Source organism: Parambassis ranga, chromosome 4 (genome assembly GCF_900634625.1).
Source record: "Parambassis ranga chromosome 4, fParRan2.1, whole genome shotgun sequence".
Classification (NCBI taxonomy): Eukaryota; Metazoa; Chordata; class Actinopteri; family Ambassidae; genus Parambassis; species Parambassis ranga.
The window spans coordinates 13,760,597-13,777,439 of NC_041025.1; the positions used below are offsets into that span (position 1 = coordinate 13,760,597).

The 16,843-nt window shown below is 39.9% G+C and overlaps 2 protein-coding genes across 2 annotated transcripts; both read left to right on the forward strand.

Annotated features, from left to right (window-relative positions):
- Positions 1 to 1,173: 1,173 nt before the first annotated feature.
- Positions 1,174 to 5,202, forward strand: kcnn1b (potassium intermediate/small conductance calcium-activated channel, subfamily N, member 1b). The gene is made up of 9 exons (XM_028403930.1): positions 1,174 to 2,244; positions 2,323 to 2,754; positions 2,886 to 2,981; positions 3,076 to 3,494; positions 3,606 to 3,747; positions 3,929 to 4,039; positions 4,240 to 4,367; positions 4,553 to 4,622; positions 4,918 to 5,202. The coding sequence occupies exons 1-9, from the start codon at positions 1,174 to 1,176 to the stop codon at positions 5,200 to 5,202; spliced, it is 2,754 nt and encodes a 917-aa protein (XP_028259731.1).
- Positions 5,203 to 7,296: 2,094 nt separating this feature from the next.
- Positions 7,297 to 16,543, forward strand: uhrf1 (ubiquitin-like with PHD and ring finger domains 1). Its single transcript, XM_028403257.1, has 17 exons — positions 7,297 to 7,423; positions 8,790 to 8,952; positions 9,099 to 9,371; positions 10,171 to 10,325; positions 10,752 to 10,967; positions 11,285 to 11,400; positions 11,525 to 11,711; positions 11,947 to 12,070; positions 12,258 to 12,365; positions 12,600 to 12,704; positions 12,924 to 13,030; positions 13,112 to 13,274; positions 13,383 to 13,520; positions 13,714 to 13,813; positions 13,943 to 14,091; positions 14,510 to 14,608; positions 15,004 to 16,543. Exons 2-17 carry the CDS (start codon positions 8,800 to 8,802, stop codon positions 15,148 to 15,150), a joined length of 2,340 nt encoding a protein of 779 aa, XP_028259058.1. The 5' UTR covers positions 7,297 to 7,423; positions 8,790 to 8,799; the 3' UTR covers positions 15,151 to 16,543.
- Positions 16,544 to 16,843: the final 300 nt, after the last annotated feature.

Consider the following 16,843-nt stretch of genomic DNA (forward strand, 5'->3'; position numbering starts at 1 on the left):
TAATTGAATGATGTGTGAATCTGCTCTGTTATCCTCTTAGCCTTTCTGATGATTTTCGTGCACGGTAAACAATCATAGGAGGGGGGTCACATCTGCTTTTGACAGAATGTTTCATATTCACGACCACCTGAATACACAATCTGAGATTAAATAAATGTTAGTAAAAGAGTTAGGATATGCTTATAATATGTGTTAAACATAGTACACTGAGTTTAACTATCCAAAATATTTAAATTGAAGGAGTTCTTTTTTTTTAACCTTTTCTCCCCACACGTACTATTAAACAGGTTAACAGGGGTTAAAAAATAAACTTAAATGTGAATTTTTCTGAAGTAGAAGAGCACATTTATATATTAGCTCTGCTCCTTTTTTATCATTGGTTCACTGGTGCTTCAACTAATTCCACTTTTTATGCACTAGATTATTATTTACTTTATTTACTAATCACTTGATTTGGAGCTTTAATTTAACAGCAGGAATTATGATCAACATAAACCATAAGAATTTATCTCTACATCAGCTCTGAAACACAAAACTGATAACTACACTGTTGTTTTACTATTTCTGATTTTAATAAAATATATTATTTTAAAATGAGATGTAGTGCATTCATATAAAATGTATTTTTATGTTTCAAATTCATTCATCCATTAATAGAGACACTTTGACCACAATGTATGAATGAGGATATAAATAGCCTATAATAGATGTAAATAAATTATATAAATAAGCAACAGACAGGCATATAAAACAGGAATACATAAAAATTTCAATGAAGCAAATATGATTAAGACATTATAAATTGTATAAGGAAAATTTGGTGTCTATAGATCACATCAAAAGACAATAATGATGTAATGTACAGAGGATTAAGGATCTTATTATAAATAAATTTAACCCAGAGAAAAACTGAAGCTCACAGCATTACCAGAATCTTAGTAGTATTTTAGTCATAATATCTTAATCTTATACTACAGATTAATGATTTTAAGGCTGAAGAGTTGCTTCTTAGGAGGCATGCCTGAATCAAATGTCATCGTTATCCAGCAGATTGAAAAGCCAATGTTAGTGTTGTTCATCCGCAGCCCAGACTTTATATCTTATTAACATATCTATATATCTGTGTTGTGAAAAACGATGTGTGTAATGTTGTTTCAGTGCTGCAGTGATGACATGAGGTTGATTCTAGTTAAACCCACCAATGCAACACGACGCCTTGACTCAACAGGTGAAGTCTTCCACGATGGGGACCATGAGCATTGTACCTCAGGAGGTCCAACAAAGACCTCAAATGACCCATACAATGGACCATCAGTGGACACATCCTCCACGCAGGAGAAGGCTGTGTGTTGTGTTTCATCTTCACCACATGAAAGATCTAATGGAATGAGTCCACCAAGAAGCTCAGCCCAAATGTCGCCACTGAAAACCAGAAACCTAACCTTATCACAGCTGAGTGATCAGGACTGGCTGCTGCTGTGCGACCAAGTTAGCAGCGTAGGAGAGGATTCACCCTCTGCAGAGACAGCAGGGACAAGTGTGGGACATCCAAACCACAGTGACAGATGTGGTTGTCCCTGTCCTGAAGCCCACCAACATTCAGAGGCTTTGGGTTTTCCACCACAATCCAAACAGGGCACAGTCCAAGACTGCCACTCCAGAGTTACAAATAAGAGAAGACTTTCATCCTCACCACACCCTCAGCCTTTCTCTTTCCAGGTTTTACCACAGCAAACCAACCAAAGAGATCTTTTCAAACCTGCAACAAACCATCCACAGGATAATTTCATGCCTCAATGCACAGAGGGTCGAAAAGAGCAGGCTTGCAATCATTTTAAACTCTCAGACAGCAGCCAGGTGGTTTTTCCAAATTTGTTCAACATTCCTGTGAACTCCACCGAGTGTGCAAAGACAAACCCCAAACTTCAAAAACAGCCTCAGCCTGCTGCTGGTGCCGACATCAACTGGAGAGAACTTTTTGGCAAGGAACCACTGCTAGTACAGCAACTTCAGAAGCAAGACAGCTCCATGACTGCCGATCAAACCTGCAAGTCATCCGCAGATCCATCCAACATCCATAAGTGCCGACATCTCCCTTACAACCCACTGACCAGCACTCAGTGGATGAAAAGGTCATCCACGCCAGTCAGTAACAAAAGCGTCAAGTCTTTCTCCACCAGCCTGTATAGTTCACTTGAGAACCAGGATACAGTGGAGGAAAGAACAAGAGAGCGACAAAGTCAGGTACATTGTACCCAGGTATAGTGAATGTGAGATGACATAATCTCTGTTCTGTGCTGACTATCTTACCTTTTATTGCAGACAAATTCACAGCTCAGTGGATCAAAACTCTCCTTCCCTAAACACACTCCTCCACTTCCTGCCAATTCCGACACTGACACAGCTAACGGGGATGCACTAAGACCATTAAGCAGCCATGGTACTTTGAGATCCAGTCTTGCAGACCTTCATTCAAGCCAGCAGCCTCTTCAGCTTCTTCACAGTGCCATCCTTGAGGATGCCTTCTCCAAAGTCATCAGAGAGGACTCTAGTAAGGCCAACAGTGAGAACCTGAACAGAGACGAGGGCAATGTACCACAGAAGAAGACCAAGGACATTAGCTACCGGTTGGGTCAGAGAAGAGCTCTCTTTGGGAAGCGCAAACAGCTGAGTGATTATGCGTTGGTCTGTGGGATGTTTGGCATTATTATCATGGTGATTGAAACAGAGCTGTCAAGAGGATTTTACAGCAAGGTACTGTAGGCCTGTGTGGGTATAGTGCTATAGAGCAAATTACCACACACACTATCAATATGACACATTTCAATTTTAATATCTGAGATGAGGTTACATGCCACCTACCTCGGTGTCTCCTTCACATACAGGAATCCATGTATTCATATGTGATGAAAGGCCTCATCAGCCTCTCTACTGTCATTCTTCTCGGACTCATTGTGATGTACCATGCAAGGGAAATTCAGGTACTGTAATTTAAGTACCCATAAATCACAATCCATATAAAGTGGTTAATCATCCATTCATTTATATGTAATAATCAATAATGATCTTCCCTAGCTCTTCATGGTGGATAATGGGGCAGATGACTGGAGGATAGCTATGACCTTCGAGCGCATTCTCTTTGTTGTGTTGGAGCTCCTCGTCTGTGCCATCCATCCAATCCCGGGTCAGTACGTGTTCACCTGGACTGCTCGACTAGCCTTCAGCTACACAGCCTCCGTGGCGGACGCTGACGTCGACATCATCCTCTCTGTACCAATGTTCCTGCGCCTGTACCTGATTGGCCGGGTGATGCTGCTCCACAGCAAACTGTTTACAGATGCTTCTTCTCGCAGCATCGGGGCACTTAACAAGATCAACTTTGACACTCGCTTCGTCATGAAGACTCTGATGACCATCTGTCCCGGCACAGTCCTGCTGGTCTTCAGTGTGTCCTGCTGGATCATTGCAGCTTGGACTGTACGCGTATGTGAGAGGTATCCACTTCCTGTAGTATTATCTCAATGATAGAGTCTAGGACACACAGTCTAGGACCCACAGCCTGTCCACACACTGAACTGTGACAAAAAAATGGCATGTCTCAACAGGTATCACGATGCACAGGAAGTCACTAGTACTTTTCTTGGTGCAATGTGGCTTATCTCCATTACCTTCTTGTCCATCGGCTACGGGGACATGGTCCCTCACACCTACTGTGGTAAAGGGGTTTGCCTGTTAACTGGAATAATGGTGAGATTGATTCTGATATGGTACATCCATACATGTAGAAATAATGCACAAATACATATTCATTATTGAATTTGCATTTAAATTACTACTTTGGACCAAAATCATTATATAAATGCCACAAAAAGCTTACACACACATACATGTGTGCACTGACACTAACCATCAGTCTTTGTCGCCTCAGGGAGCGGGTTGCACAGCCTTAGTGGTAGCCGTTGTTGCAAGGAAGTCAGAACTCACCAGAGCTGAGAAACACGTTCACAACTTCATGATGGATACTCAGCTCTATAAAAAGGTTTGTTCACTCACAAAGATTCAAAACTCTCAAAAGCACAGGAACATTATTGTGAAAGGTGTTTAAATCCTACTTTAAGTGTTTTTACATTGAACATTTTAATTCTTTTGAACTAAAGTGTCTGTTTGGATCACAGAAACAAAAATATGACACAAATCTGAATTTTAAACAATTAAATATGCTATAATATTTCTTCTCAGATAAAAAACACGGCAGCAAATGTGCTGAGGGAGACGTGGCTCATCTACAAAAACACCAAGCTTGTCAAGAAAATCGACCATGCCAGAGTGCGCCACCATCAGCGAAAATTCCTGCAAGCCATCCACCAGTAGGTATCCACACATAACATGATGATGATGATGATGATGGAGTGCAGAGTTACCTTCTCGTGTCAATAAATTTAGTAAAGGTTTGTGTCAAAGTATTTCCTCATTACATGAGTTATGATTTCAGTTGTGTGTGCTGCACTTATTTGGCTCAGAAGTGACTGTAGGTCTGTTTTTCTAACTTTAGACTGCGAAGAGTCAAAATGGAGCAAAGGAAATTAACTGACCAGGCCAATACGGTTGCTGATCTTGCAAAGGTTGGTGCATGGACTACTGTTCTTAATGAGTAAATCTAAATATTTACAGCATATTTTGTTCATGGTTATTCCATCACAACAATGCTTTTTGGGAAATTTGGTACTGAACACCTGGACCCATTTTATTTGCCCATATGAGCTATAGCTATTGTGAAATCTTAGATAATTGCCATATTCCATTAGTTTCGGTATGGACCCACTAAGAGCCTGCATTTTGAGTAAAATTGCTAGTACCTTTGATTGTGACGATACTTTAAAGTGACAAAGTGCATGCTGTCTCCATGTTGCTCCCCAGACTCAGAACATGATGTACGATTTGGTGAGTGAGCTGCAGCATCGGAGCGGAGAGCTCGATAGGAGGATCGTGGCTCTGGAAGAGAAACTGGACTCCATCCTTCTCAGTGTGCAGTCGCTGCCCGTTGTGCTTTCTCAAGCAATAACAAAGCTACAAAAGGATTTCCTGGATGACTTGGCTTGTCGTGTCCACTTCCTGTCATCCTCACTGAGCTCTGAATGCTGTTCGGTACCCGCCAGGCGCCTCTGTCCAGGATCCACTTCGCCAGAGATGCCTTACAGCTGATTTTTTTTTCTCTTAGCGTGAAACCTGTTTCCATGCTGGGAGGGATTTTCTCAACATGCATTCTGCTACACATTCACCTCTGGGATTGTCAGAGCCACATACTGAGCAGCTCCAAAGAGAGGGGAAGTGCCTCTGTCAGGGGACTGAGCATTATTCCTGCATTTCCTCTACTCAGAATTTGCCTAAACAGAGAGAAGGTGATAAGATATTCATGCATTATTCAGTCCAATCAAGCAAATTTCAAGGCAGTAAAATAATCTGAAAGAATCCTTTTTAAATAATGCTGAACATGTCTAGTAAAGTTTGAAGACAGGTTAAAGTGACAGTGTGGGTTGTTATCTCCCCCTCCTGGCAGTGAGACAAATTACACAAACATGGTGGCTACTAATGTTACTGTTACAGTTACTCAACCTAAATAATGTTGTCAGGCTTGCTACCATAATGCCGGGCAGAAAAGCTATCAGACAGGAGATTATAAAAAGTAAAGAGTACAGGGAGATCTGTTTAACACGGATTAAAATGTAACGATGGACACTCTAGCATTAACTATTGCTTTTGTAACTTTATGCTTACACCTACTGTGAACATCAGATCAATGAGTGTAGGATTTATAAACTATTTTACTTCAGAAATAAACAAGCTATTGAACATACACATGTGAAAAACAATTTGCATTAGAAATATTCCTGTCAGTATTTTTAGACACATAATAGAAAATAAACTTCTAGCAAATTGGATGTTTTTTGCTATAGCAACAAGGAAACACTGAAACCAGCTACTGATGGCGGCACAATGTGGCTGAAGTGGGTTCTTGAAATATTAAAGAGGAGTGGTGTTGATTACTAAAAGTTGATGGCTGTCTTCGGGCTCCTTAATTAGAACATGAATGAGAAGGGCCATTTGTTGGCTGAGGATGTGTAGGAGTGAGAACTCTAAATATGAAAGGAATACTAGTGTCATAAAGGAGCAGTAAGGAAAGGTTAAACCTGCTGCACATTACATGAAGTCCATGCTGTCTTGCATTAATGGAAGAGCTTTACCTGCCGCATGCTTGCCTTTAAAGGATTCATTATAAACAGATAAGTAGGAGCTCTTATCATTCAAAAGCAATAATGGGCTGGTGTATACCAGCTGTGATTACAGTTTGTTGTTATTAGATGTATGTTTTACATGGTTCCAGCTGGTCTTTTAGTTTTATTGATTATGTGTTGCTACATTTGGCAAGAAAAGTTTTAGTACTATAATAGCAGTACACATTCATATTTATTTAATAATGAGGTCTTTATTCAGCAGGTTGGCTTTAATCATCACAGCTAGGCCTAATTAAAGTCTCTCACAGGAGTAGCGGGTATTTGTATTTTGTCCAAGATATATTTTAATAGCGATGTTTCACTGAAAATAAAGATTTGTTTTTATTCTGTTCTTAATATATTCATGTCTCTTAGCAGTACTCAAGTACACTTTGCATTTAAGATGTGCCAAAGGGAAGTTTATGTAAAACAAGTGTGATTTTTTTTAAAGTATTTATGTATTTATTTTTAATGATCATAGCATCACATGGTTCATTGGCCACTGAACAAATGAAAACACGAACCCTAACACACACAAACGAAACTTCTTATCTCCACTGCAGTGTGAACTGACCTTATTTGTGTTCAGCTCCCGCCAAACGAAGGGGGGGGAGACCATTAATTAAACTGGATTATTAACGGGATTTATTTATTTATTTTCCATTATCAAGTTTAATACGTTTGAATGATTCTTTTGAAGGAAGAGCAACTCATTCTGAAACCAAATAACAGAAGCAGGCATACCTGTGGCATAATAAACAGCCCTTCCAGTGAGGTTGTTTACCAGAAGCACCATCTGTCTCTCTGGGTTACCGTTTGACAGGGCGCTGCGAAACATCGCGAGAACTATGCAAGAGGCCAGTGGCACCCACGAGAGTGTCGTTTCGCGCGCTGAGGCTAAGCTCCAGTCATATTGATGATTGACAGCTGCACTGTCCAATAGAATGGATGTAGTTGAAAGCGAGCAACCAATGGCGAGATGGAGGTTGTAGAGCAGGCGGGATATCGAAGTCTTGAAGAATAACTCATTGATCAATCTCCAGCAAGGCATAGAGTTGGTCGTACGAACCCTACACAGAAGTTATTTGGGGAAAACGTACACGTTATTCCTTTAAAGTCACTTTCTTGTTTTCACTTGGGCGAACAAACAGGTAAAGCAGCTTTTATTCTCGTGTTCTGATTAACTTTTAAAATTCTACAGAATGATCTATGTGTATATATTCTCTTAGGAGCTAGCTTCCTCAGGTTAGCTAATTTAACAAAGTATTTACTCGTTAATCTTTGGATTAATGCTCCAAATTACCCAGCCTATTAGCGTAAAATAACGTTTTAGTCATGCAGTTAGTTCTCAACGTTTTTATAAGCCTCAGATTCTTGTCGCTAAAATATTAGTTGAAAGGTCTGTAACAATAAACTGTAACGTGGTTTGATGTAGGCACTGATATGGGTGGGTGGTGAACTTGAGCTGTTATCTTGTGTTGTTTGTTTGTGGTACAGCCACATAATCTTCAACACATGGTGAAATGTCTGTTAGCTTTGTCACTTCTCTGCTTCCTGTGAAGAAAACAAATACGTTAGCCTCCGGGTGCTTATTTTCCTGTTTGTCCCTATAGGTTTGTAATGAATTGGCTCGTTTTTATGTAATTTAAATAAAAGGATTGATGCTCAAATGACTCGTTTCAGGTGGGAGGAAGTAGTTTGTTTTCGAAGCTATTCCTTGTGTTTTGTTCACTGCAGTTCGGGCGAACAAGACCCTCAGCTGAGAGCGCAAAAGTAAAACCCGAGCAGCCGCACAGTTCGCCCCGTCTTACTTTTAAGAACAAAACACGATATATGTGACTACAAACACCCTTATATTGTTGTAATATAAGAATCAAAACTACATATAAGGTAGTATTTCGGTGTGTTTTATTGTCGGAGAGCGAGGGCACATTGTTTGCTAGCGCTCCCTCGCGTCCGGATGTGCTTTTAAAAGAACTGGGAGTGGCCTACAGCTCAGTTTCCCGCACTGTATTTAAATCAGCCTGTTCCCTCCCTTTCTGATACTCTGCTGAAGTGACAGCCTAGTACTGACAGCAGCACAATAACCTGACTAGGGAGTTTGTCATATTTCTGTTGTCCTGTGGCATATTTAATTAACTGTTTGAACTTGGTTTTCTTTAATTCTTAAAAAGCATCTCAGAGTGAATATTATAATACTTGAGTGCCTGTATTTTGCTGCTGCAATAGCGAAATTTCCCAGCTTGGGATAAAGTGTTTTCTATTCTATGCTTTTTTTTTTAGTGTCTCAAACATTGTGAATCATGTAGGATCATCTTGATTCAAACTGAACACAAATGCATTAATATGCCATATTCAGAGCTTTATTTAGCTGCTCTGAACTCTAGAACTGTAGTCAAAGCCATAATATTTAATTTCATAGTGTCAAAAGAAAGAGTTCAACACCTAAATCACCATGTGATGAGTAAAAAAAAAGGGTAATGTCTGTTATAAATGTAGCTGTGATTGTTCTGACAGGGCAGCTGCAATGTGGATTCAAGTGCGCACAATGGATGGGAAGGAAACCCATCGGGTGGATTCCCTCTCCAAACTCACAAAGGTGGATGAGCTGCGTCTCAAAATCATGGAGCTCTTCAAGGTAGAGCCAGAGAGGCAGAGGCTCTTCTACCGCGGCAAGCAGGTGAGGCAGAGATACACTTACTAGAATGGAAAACAAAACACAAACTTAGATGTGGTTTAAAAAAATCTGTGGGAACATAATGGGCCACTGAAAAAAGGGGAGTGCTCATTTTTGCCCCCCTTTTAACTGTATTTTGAATCTGTCAGATGGAGGATGGCCATACCATATTTGACTACAACGTGGGCCTGAACGACATAGTGCAGCTGCTCATTAGGCAGAATGTACCTCCTGCACCTGCTGCTGATGTTAAAAGCAAGGACAAAGAAGCTGAACTCTCAGACTCCGATTCTGGCTGTGGTTCCACCCAGAGTGAGTCTGACAAGAGCTCAACTCATGGCGAGGTTGAAGGCCAGGCCGCCGGCACCTCAGCCCAAACAGTCGTCCCAGAACTTGTCGATCCTGGATTTGGATTATATAAGGTACATTTTAAAGACTGATTATCAGTCCTTTTGTCTTTCCTTGTATACACTTCTGTTTAAAGATCCAGCACAAGTTTATGTAGGGACCATACTCATGACTTATGACATACTGTTGGACATTTGTTATTTGTATGGCAGCAGCTAGATCCCATAGTGTGAATTAATGTTCAGCTCAGCGTATTGCTTCACTTTAAATAAAGCTCACACCTGAGCAGACCGCTTTGTATTCAGTCAGACTGAAGGATGCAGTACACTACAACCAGGAAACATCCATCATCATGGATTCAGAGGCTGCCAGAATGCATTTTCAGAACAGATGGTTGAATAGCTTTAGAAACTTAATTACTCTGCACCTTTTCTGCATCATTTTGGAAGTGTCTGTATCTTTGTAACTTTATGAAACTAGCAGGCTGATATTTAACCTTCATGCTGAGGAAAAAAAGTTTTAACTTCTGTAGATCTTTCCTTACAGAGGAATTTTTGACACTTTTCTTGTGCAAACATATGACTGTCTGATTTATTGGTTATCCATCAGTGTTGCTGCTTAGGTATAGTGCGTCTGGGTATTTTGCAGTAATACTTTATGGTTATTGTGGCCACTATAGTATTGTATGAGAAGGTGAATCAAAACCTTTCCTCTTCTTCTGCCAGCTTCTTACAAAAACGGACATTATTTTAAATGCACAAGACAACAGATGAGCCATTTTGTGCTAAATGTATTTACAAAGATGGGAATATTCACCTGTCATGTCCAAATGTGTATGCAACAGCTTGCAAACGTTTTCTTTTGTATTTGAAGATCAATGAAATGGTGGATGCCAGAGACCTAAACATGGGGGCATGGTTTGAGGCACAGATCGTGAACGTTACCAAGACAGAAAAGACGCCTATTGAAGACGCTGCTGAGGCACAGCCAGCTGAGGAGGAGATACTGTACCATGTTAAATATGAAGAGTAAGAATTGCCTTCGACTATTCATTATGGCATGCTTTGTTTACATTTGAGCATGATGGCTTAACAAACTTGCTCTGGAGGTTTTTCAGGTTTTCTAATTGTAAACTTGCTCGGTGAAATGCTTTTACACATTGTTTAAAAATGTTTAGAGAGAATGAATAGAGAAAGATGCTGCTGATTAGCAATAATTTCGTTACAACTGACTGTCTTGCTTTGCCATCTACAAAAGGTGTGCTTGTGTATTTGATGGCAAGTGCTTTAGTATTGAAGGGAAAAATGGTTTCAACAGTGGAGCTGTTAAACTCTGCTGCAGTTGCTGTTGGATTCTCACTGTACAAACATTCTTCCACACTTCAATGCAGCACCTGTGGCATGTGTGACTTGTCCCTGAGCTATAAAACGATATGGCTACATTTACTCTCACAGTTACCCAGAGAATGGGGTGATTCCTCTGCTGGCCAAGGATGTTCGACCACGGGCCCGCACAGTGTACCAGTGGCACCAGCTGGAGCCAGGGATGATCGTCATGGTTAACTACAACCCTGACGATCCCAAGGAACGTGGTTACTGGTATGATGCAGAGATCCAGAGAAAAAGGGAGACGCGCACCCTACGGGAAATCTATGCTAAGATCATCCTTGGGTATGTATATTGTTACCTTGTGCATGTAAGGTTGAATTCCAACCTTTTGTGTTGGGTCTGTTACTAAAGTGAGAAAACATGTTCTCAGCTGGGGTTGACGCATGAACACTGTCTTGAGGTCCCTTTATAGCACTTTTTGTTCGCCACAGTAACAGGTGGAGAGAAGCTAATTTCCTGTTGTGGTTTTTCAAGAAGATTGCAAAACATTTTATATAATAGAAATAGTTTAGGTAATTTGGCACTGTTTGGCTCTCTTTTCCGTTCTTTTACGGTGCCATTTTTGTCTGTAGGATTAAGTTTGCTTTTTTTGCTTTCAGTGATGCTGGTGACTCTCTTAATGACTGCCGGATCATGTTTCTGACTGAAATCTACAAAATTGAGGAGGCAGGTTCGCTGAGCGATGCCCCAGCTGGGTCTGAGAGTCCACTAAAACGTAAGCAAAGAATCGCATTTACACACTGATCGCTTGTAGCTATACAAAAGTTTTTTTGTTTTTTCACTTCCAAATATTCATGACTTGAGCTTTTGGTGTAATAGTAAAGACATTTCTCTTACAGGATCAAATGGACCGGAATGTAAACGTTGTAAGGATGACCCAAAAAAGAATTGCCACTGGTGTAACTGCCGCGTCTGTGGCATCAAGCAGGATCCTGACAAACAGTTGTTGTGTGATGAATGTGATATGGCCTATCACACCTACTGCCTGAATCCTCCACTCACCTCCATCCCTGAAGATGAGGACTGGTGAGTAGATCCACAATACACTCAGTACAGTTAGATAGGCCAGCTTTTAGTTAAATAATAATAATGTAATTATTACCAGCCAGATATCAATGAAAGAAACATTGTAACTGAGCTGTTTGAAAGAACTTAGACAGTATCTGAATATATACTAAACAAACTGACCATCCACATGCACATCTTTGTCAGGTCTTGTCTTTAATTTAAAGATTTAACTTTACCTTTCATACTGTCTTAGGTATTGCCCAGGCTGCCGCAATGATTCCAGTGAGGTTGTGCTTGCTGGAGAGAAGCTAAAGGAGAGCAAGAAGAAAGCTAAGATGGCTTCTGCCAGCTCCTCCAGTCAGAGGGACTGGGGCAAGGTGTGCTGCTCAGAACATTTTATTCATTTGTAAAAACATCAATATTTATATTTTTTGAATGCGGCAAATCAACAAATATCAAAATTTAACAATAGCATTTATTGTTCCTCTCATGGAAAAATGAGACAAATTGCTGAGAGATTTAACATTTGTTTTAAGTTAAATACAAATGGTTTTACTCCTCCAGGGAATGGCATGTGTTGGGCGCACCAAGCAGTGCACCATTGTCCCATCAAACCATTATGGCCCAATTCCTGGCATCCCTGTTGGCTCACTGTGGAAGTTCAGAGTGCAGGTCAGTCCAGTTTGGTTGCTGCACACAGCGCATAAAATAATCTTGTTTTCTCATGTTTCCAGGATTTGTAGGAAAGTTGTTTCACTGTTTATCATGTTTAATATGTATTGGGATCAGTTACTTCTAAATATTAAAGTATCTGAGACACAAGCTCCAGTCAAATGTCAAAAGGGTTTGTGATAATTAACTTCCCTGCAATAATACTCTTTCATTATTTGCTTTTCCTGTTATTAGGTTAGTGAATCTGGTGTCCACAGGCCTCATGTTGCTGGAATTCATGGAAGAAGCAATGATGGTGCCTACTCCCTGGTCCTAGCGGGCGGCTATGAGGATGACGTGGTAAGCTTTTTGTATTTTTGAAAGCAGGATTTAAAAAGCTTGGTGAGTAGCTTTTATGAGGTGTTGCTACTTGCTGTCAGTTACTTAGGTTGTAACATTTTCCTCTAGTTTTGTCTGTAGGTATCACATTTTAATGGAGCACAAGTCTTTTGATGTAACAAGAGCTTTGACTGATATCAGACTGTTTAATTTGGGTTATTTTATGTCCTAACATTGTAGGATGATGGTAATGAGTTTACCTATACTGGTTCTGGAGGGCGAGATCTGTCTGGAAACAAGAGGACTGCAGAGCAATCATGTGACCAGACGCTCACCCACATGAACCGGTAGATATCACTGGGTATCTGGTCTGTTTTTGTGGGGCCTAGTCTTTACATATCTAATCGATCTGCTCTGGGTCTCAACAGGGCATTGGCTCTCAACTGCAACGTCCCCGTCAATGAAAAACATGGAGCCGAGTCTAAAAACTGGAAAGATGGAAAACCAGTTCGAGTTGTGCGCAGCTGCAAGGGACGCAAGCACAGTAAATACAGCCCTGAAGAAGGAAACCGATACGATGGGATATATAAGGTATGGCGGAACACAATGCACAATGTTACACCATCTATTACACATAAGGTAATACCTGAAATCTGCTTGTAGTTTTACTGTATATACTACAACATTGACTTCCTTTAGATTGTGAAATATTGGCCAGAAAAGGGAAAGTCTGGCTTCTTGGTGTGGCGGTATCTGTTGAAGCGTGATGATGATGAGCCAGCACCATGGACCAGGGATGGCAAAGAACGCATTAAGAAACTCGGTCTCACCATGCAGGTAGAGATGATTACATTACACTATGCTATAGTAGGCTCCCTCCTGAAATTAAGATTAAGAAATTGTCATGCTCGTAGGTTACCTTCCACACAGAAAAGCACATTTAAAAGTGCTTCTCGAATAGGATGTGTAAAAGGTGCTAATGTTAATAGCTGTTCTGATTAATGTGGTATGTTAACTCTTGTTTCTCCAGTATCCTGCTGGCTATCAGAAAGAGAAAGAGAACAAAAATGAAGTGGAGGAGGAAGCGACACCCAGCAAAGCGAAGAGGAAGAGAAAATCTCAGGGCAGCGGTAAGTTCAGAGCTATGCGTGGCGGTAAGAGTGATCATAATCTCTGCACGCTTGTTGGTTTGTTTGTTTCCATAGGAACCTAAGGAAAATCTTCTGTCCTTATGCAATGTGTATCTGTTTTTTTCTCAGATTCCCCCAAGACCTCACCAGCCAAGAGTTCTAAGAAAATCAAGGTAGAGGTGTACAAACTTTCAAAGGAGCAGAAATCACTCATCAAGAACGACAAGTTAAACAAGAAACTGTGGGATGAAGCCATGGAGTCACTGTCGCTGGGACCGGTGAGCAGTTATCTGATGCATTTTTAAAAATACATTTGTCTGCTACTAGGTGCGTGTATGTGTATATAAGATATTTTCTTGTATATATTCTTTGATATGCTGCTACTACAACTTACTTTCCACACGGGGATTAATAAAGTCATTCTTAGTCAATTAGCTGCCAAACAAACAGATCTGTTGTAGGTAAATACTTGACATGACATCTTATCTGTTGAAGTAGACATGGGTTAGCTGAAAAAAGCTGGTATTAGTGGAATGAAAGTCGGGTGAAGGAGCATTATTATTGGTTAAGTCATACTCTAAAAAATGGACATTTTGTTGAACACCTGTTTCCTTTTGCAGATAATAACTGAGCCTCATTAAACAAGTGGCGGTAAAAATAGGTACTCAAAGCTCTCCTTTTTCTTAATATCTGCAGAAATTCTTGAACAAAGTTGAAGAAATATTCCTCTGCATTTGCTGCCAAGAAGTGGTCTTTCAGCCCATCACCACAGAGTGCCAACACAATGTCTGCAGGGTAAGGAACTGATCGGTTCAATTTATTTACTACTTGGTGACTACTTGGTATAGAGATAAGACTCGTTATACATTAATGTTGCAATACATTGCACCCTCAAGAGATTACATCCCAGTTTCTGGGAACAGTTAACCAATGGAAAGTTTTACCACTTTTTTCTGTGCACGCTGCAACAGTCGTTGCAAACGCATAAGGATCTTTTCAATGAATAATTACAGTAATATGTTTTTGTATTATTGTGCTGCAGTTGAGTATTTATTTGCTTTGTATCTTGGCTCTGCACCTTAAACTTAGCTGTAATAAGTGTCATTGAAACTTTCCCATTGAACACAAAGCACATTAACAGCAAATGGTTAAAGGGAGAACTGAAAGTTACTGTGTTCTCTTTACTACAGGAATGTCTTCAGCGATCCTTTAAAGCAGAGGTGTACACCTGCCCGGCCTGCCGACACGACCTGGGCATAAACTACCCCATGACGGTCAACAAATCTCTGCAAGACATTCTAATTCAGTTTTTCCCAGGATACAGCAATGGGCGATGATCATTGGTTCTGCCTACTCAGCCCTCGAGGAAACGCAATGTAAACTGTAAGGGGCATTTTCAGTAGAGGCAATAAAGAATCATTTTCTCTTAATATATTTTCTATGATTATAAAACTACAATATTTGTGGACTTCAATAATACCATTTTCACCTTGAATCCGAAATAATATGGTGTTAATGATAAGTTGAAAATTCTTTTGTACCATTTACTCCATTAATACTTTTTTATTTAACTCCCAGCGTTACTACCATTAACTAATGCTTAATATTGTCACTTTGAACTAAATCCCTCCATGTTGAGCCCTCTTCCAGAGAATGTTAAGTCAAAAGGGGTTATGCCGTTTTTTCCACTTTTTTCAACTTGTTTAGAAGCCATTATTAGTACCTAGATCTTGCCTGCTATGCCGTTAGATTGGCTGTGATTTGTCATTTTGGTTTTCAAAAATGCAATCATACAGTTGATTGTTTGTCCTGGCACGATCAGACATTTAAATTGTACATAACATGTGAAAATGCCTTGCAGGATTTATAGCTGCTCCAAATTAAAGTATAGATGAGACTAAACATGCAGTACAAGCACAAACAGAACCAAAAGTTCTATTTTTCTTGCACTTAAGCAGCCAGAAAGTGTCTTGTCAGTGTCATTAGAACTTGGATGTATTGGTTCTCCAAATATTTTCATACAGGATTTTTTTTTCTCAAAAATATATGAAGTTACTGAAGGTTGGTTTAAAAGTTATGATGCATTTGATCACAGCCAAACATGATAGATTCCTAAATGAAGTTTATTCAGTGTCATAGATTTGCGTATCCCTTGTTTTATAAGCATTTACCTTTTAAATCCAAAGAAACGGCAGTGCTTAACAAAGAGTGTAATGTAGAACTTGCATATATCTAGCTCTCTAGATCTCCCTGTCACTCAAACCTAATTGTTTCTAGAAATTTAATCTGTTAAAATCTGTATTTTTCCCATGTTTTATAATCAATTACTGCCATCTGTGTGTGGGGAGGGTTTGTCTTTCCAGTGGTCACTTGTTATGCCTGACCTCATTTTTTAAAAAAAAAACAAAAAAAATGTAAATGCTTGCATTACACTGCTCCTGAAATTTGTGTGACTCCACTGAATTGAATTTACTACTTTTGCCTTCTTTTATGAATGATATTTAGTGTTGCATTTCAGCAGCAGTGTACCTACCCACATGCCAGGAATAGTTTTGATGGAGATACAATGTTTTTTTGCATAGACTGGGTAATGTATATTTTCTGAAATTGTATAATTTTTAGTCCATTTTAGTTTTGATATGTAGTTTTAGAATTGCTTGCACGTGTTCAGTGCAAAATTTGTCAATACATTTTCAGTGTTATTCAATAAAATGAAAATTGTATACTGTTTTTTTTTGTTTTGTTTTGTTTTTTTTAATGGCCAGGCTAGAAAATAAGCGTTCCCTCAGGTGGTTAAGAAACTGTTGAAGGCATGCGTTAGATAATAAGAAGATAGAATAATGTGTTTACTCTGCACAAAAGGCATTTTATTTAGCTCCTGGCCAGCAGAGCTTAACTGTCTTGAGCAGAGCTGGTCGTGTGTACGTGCGCGGCTTGCACGTACAAAACGGCAGGATCACAGCTAGTAGTTGCGTCTGTTGTGATTGGTTGAGCGGTCTGTCCACAATAAAACCAGTCAATCAGGTCATC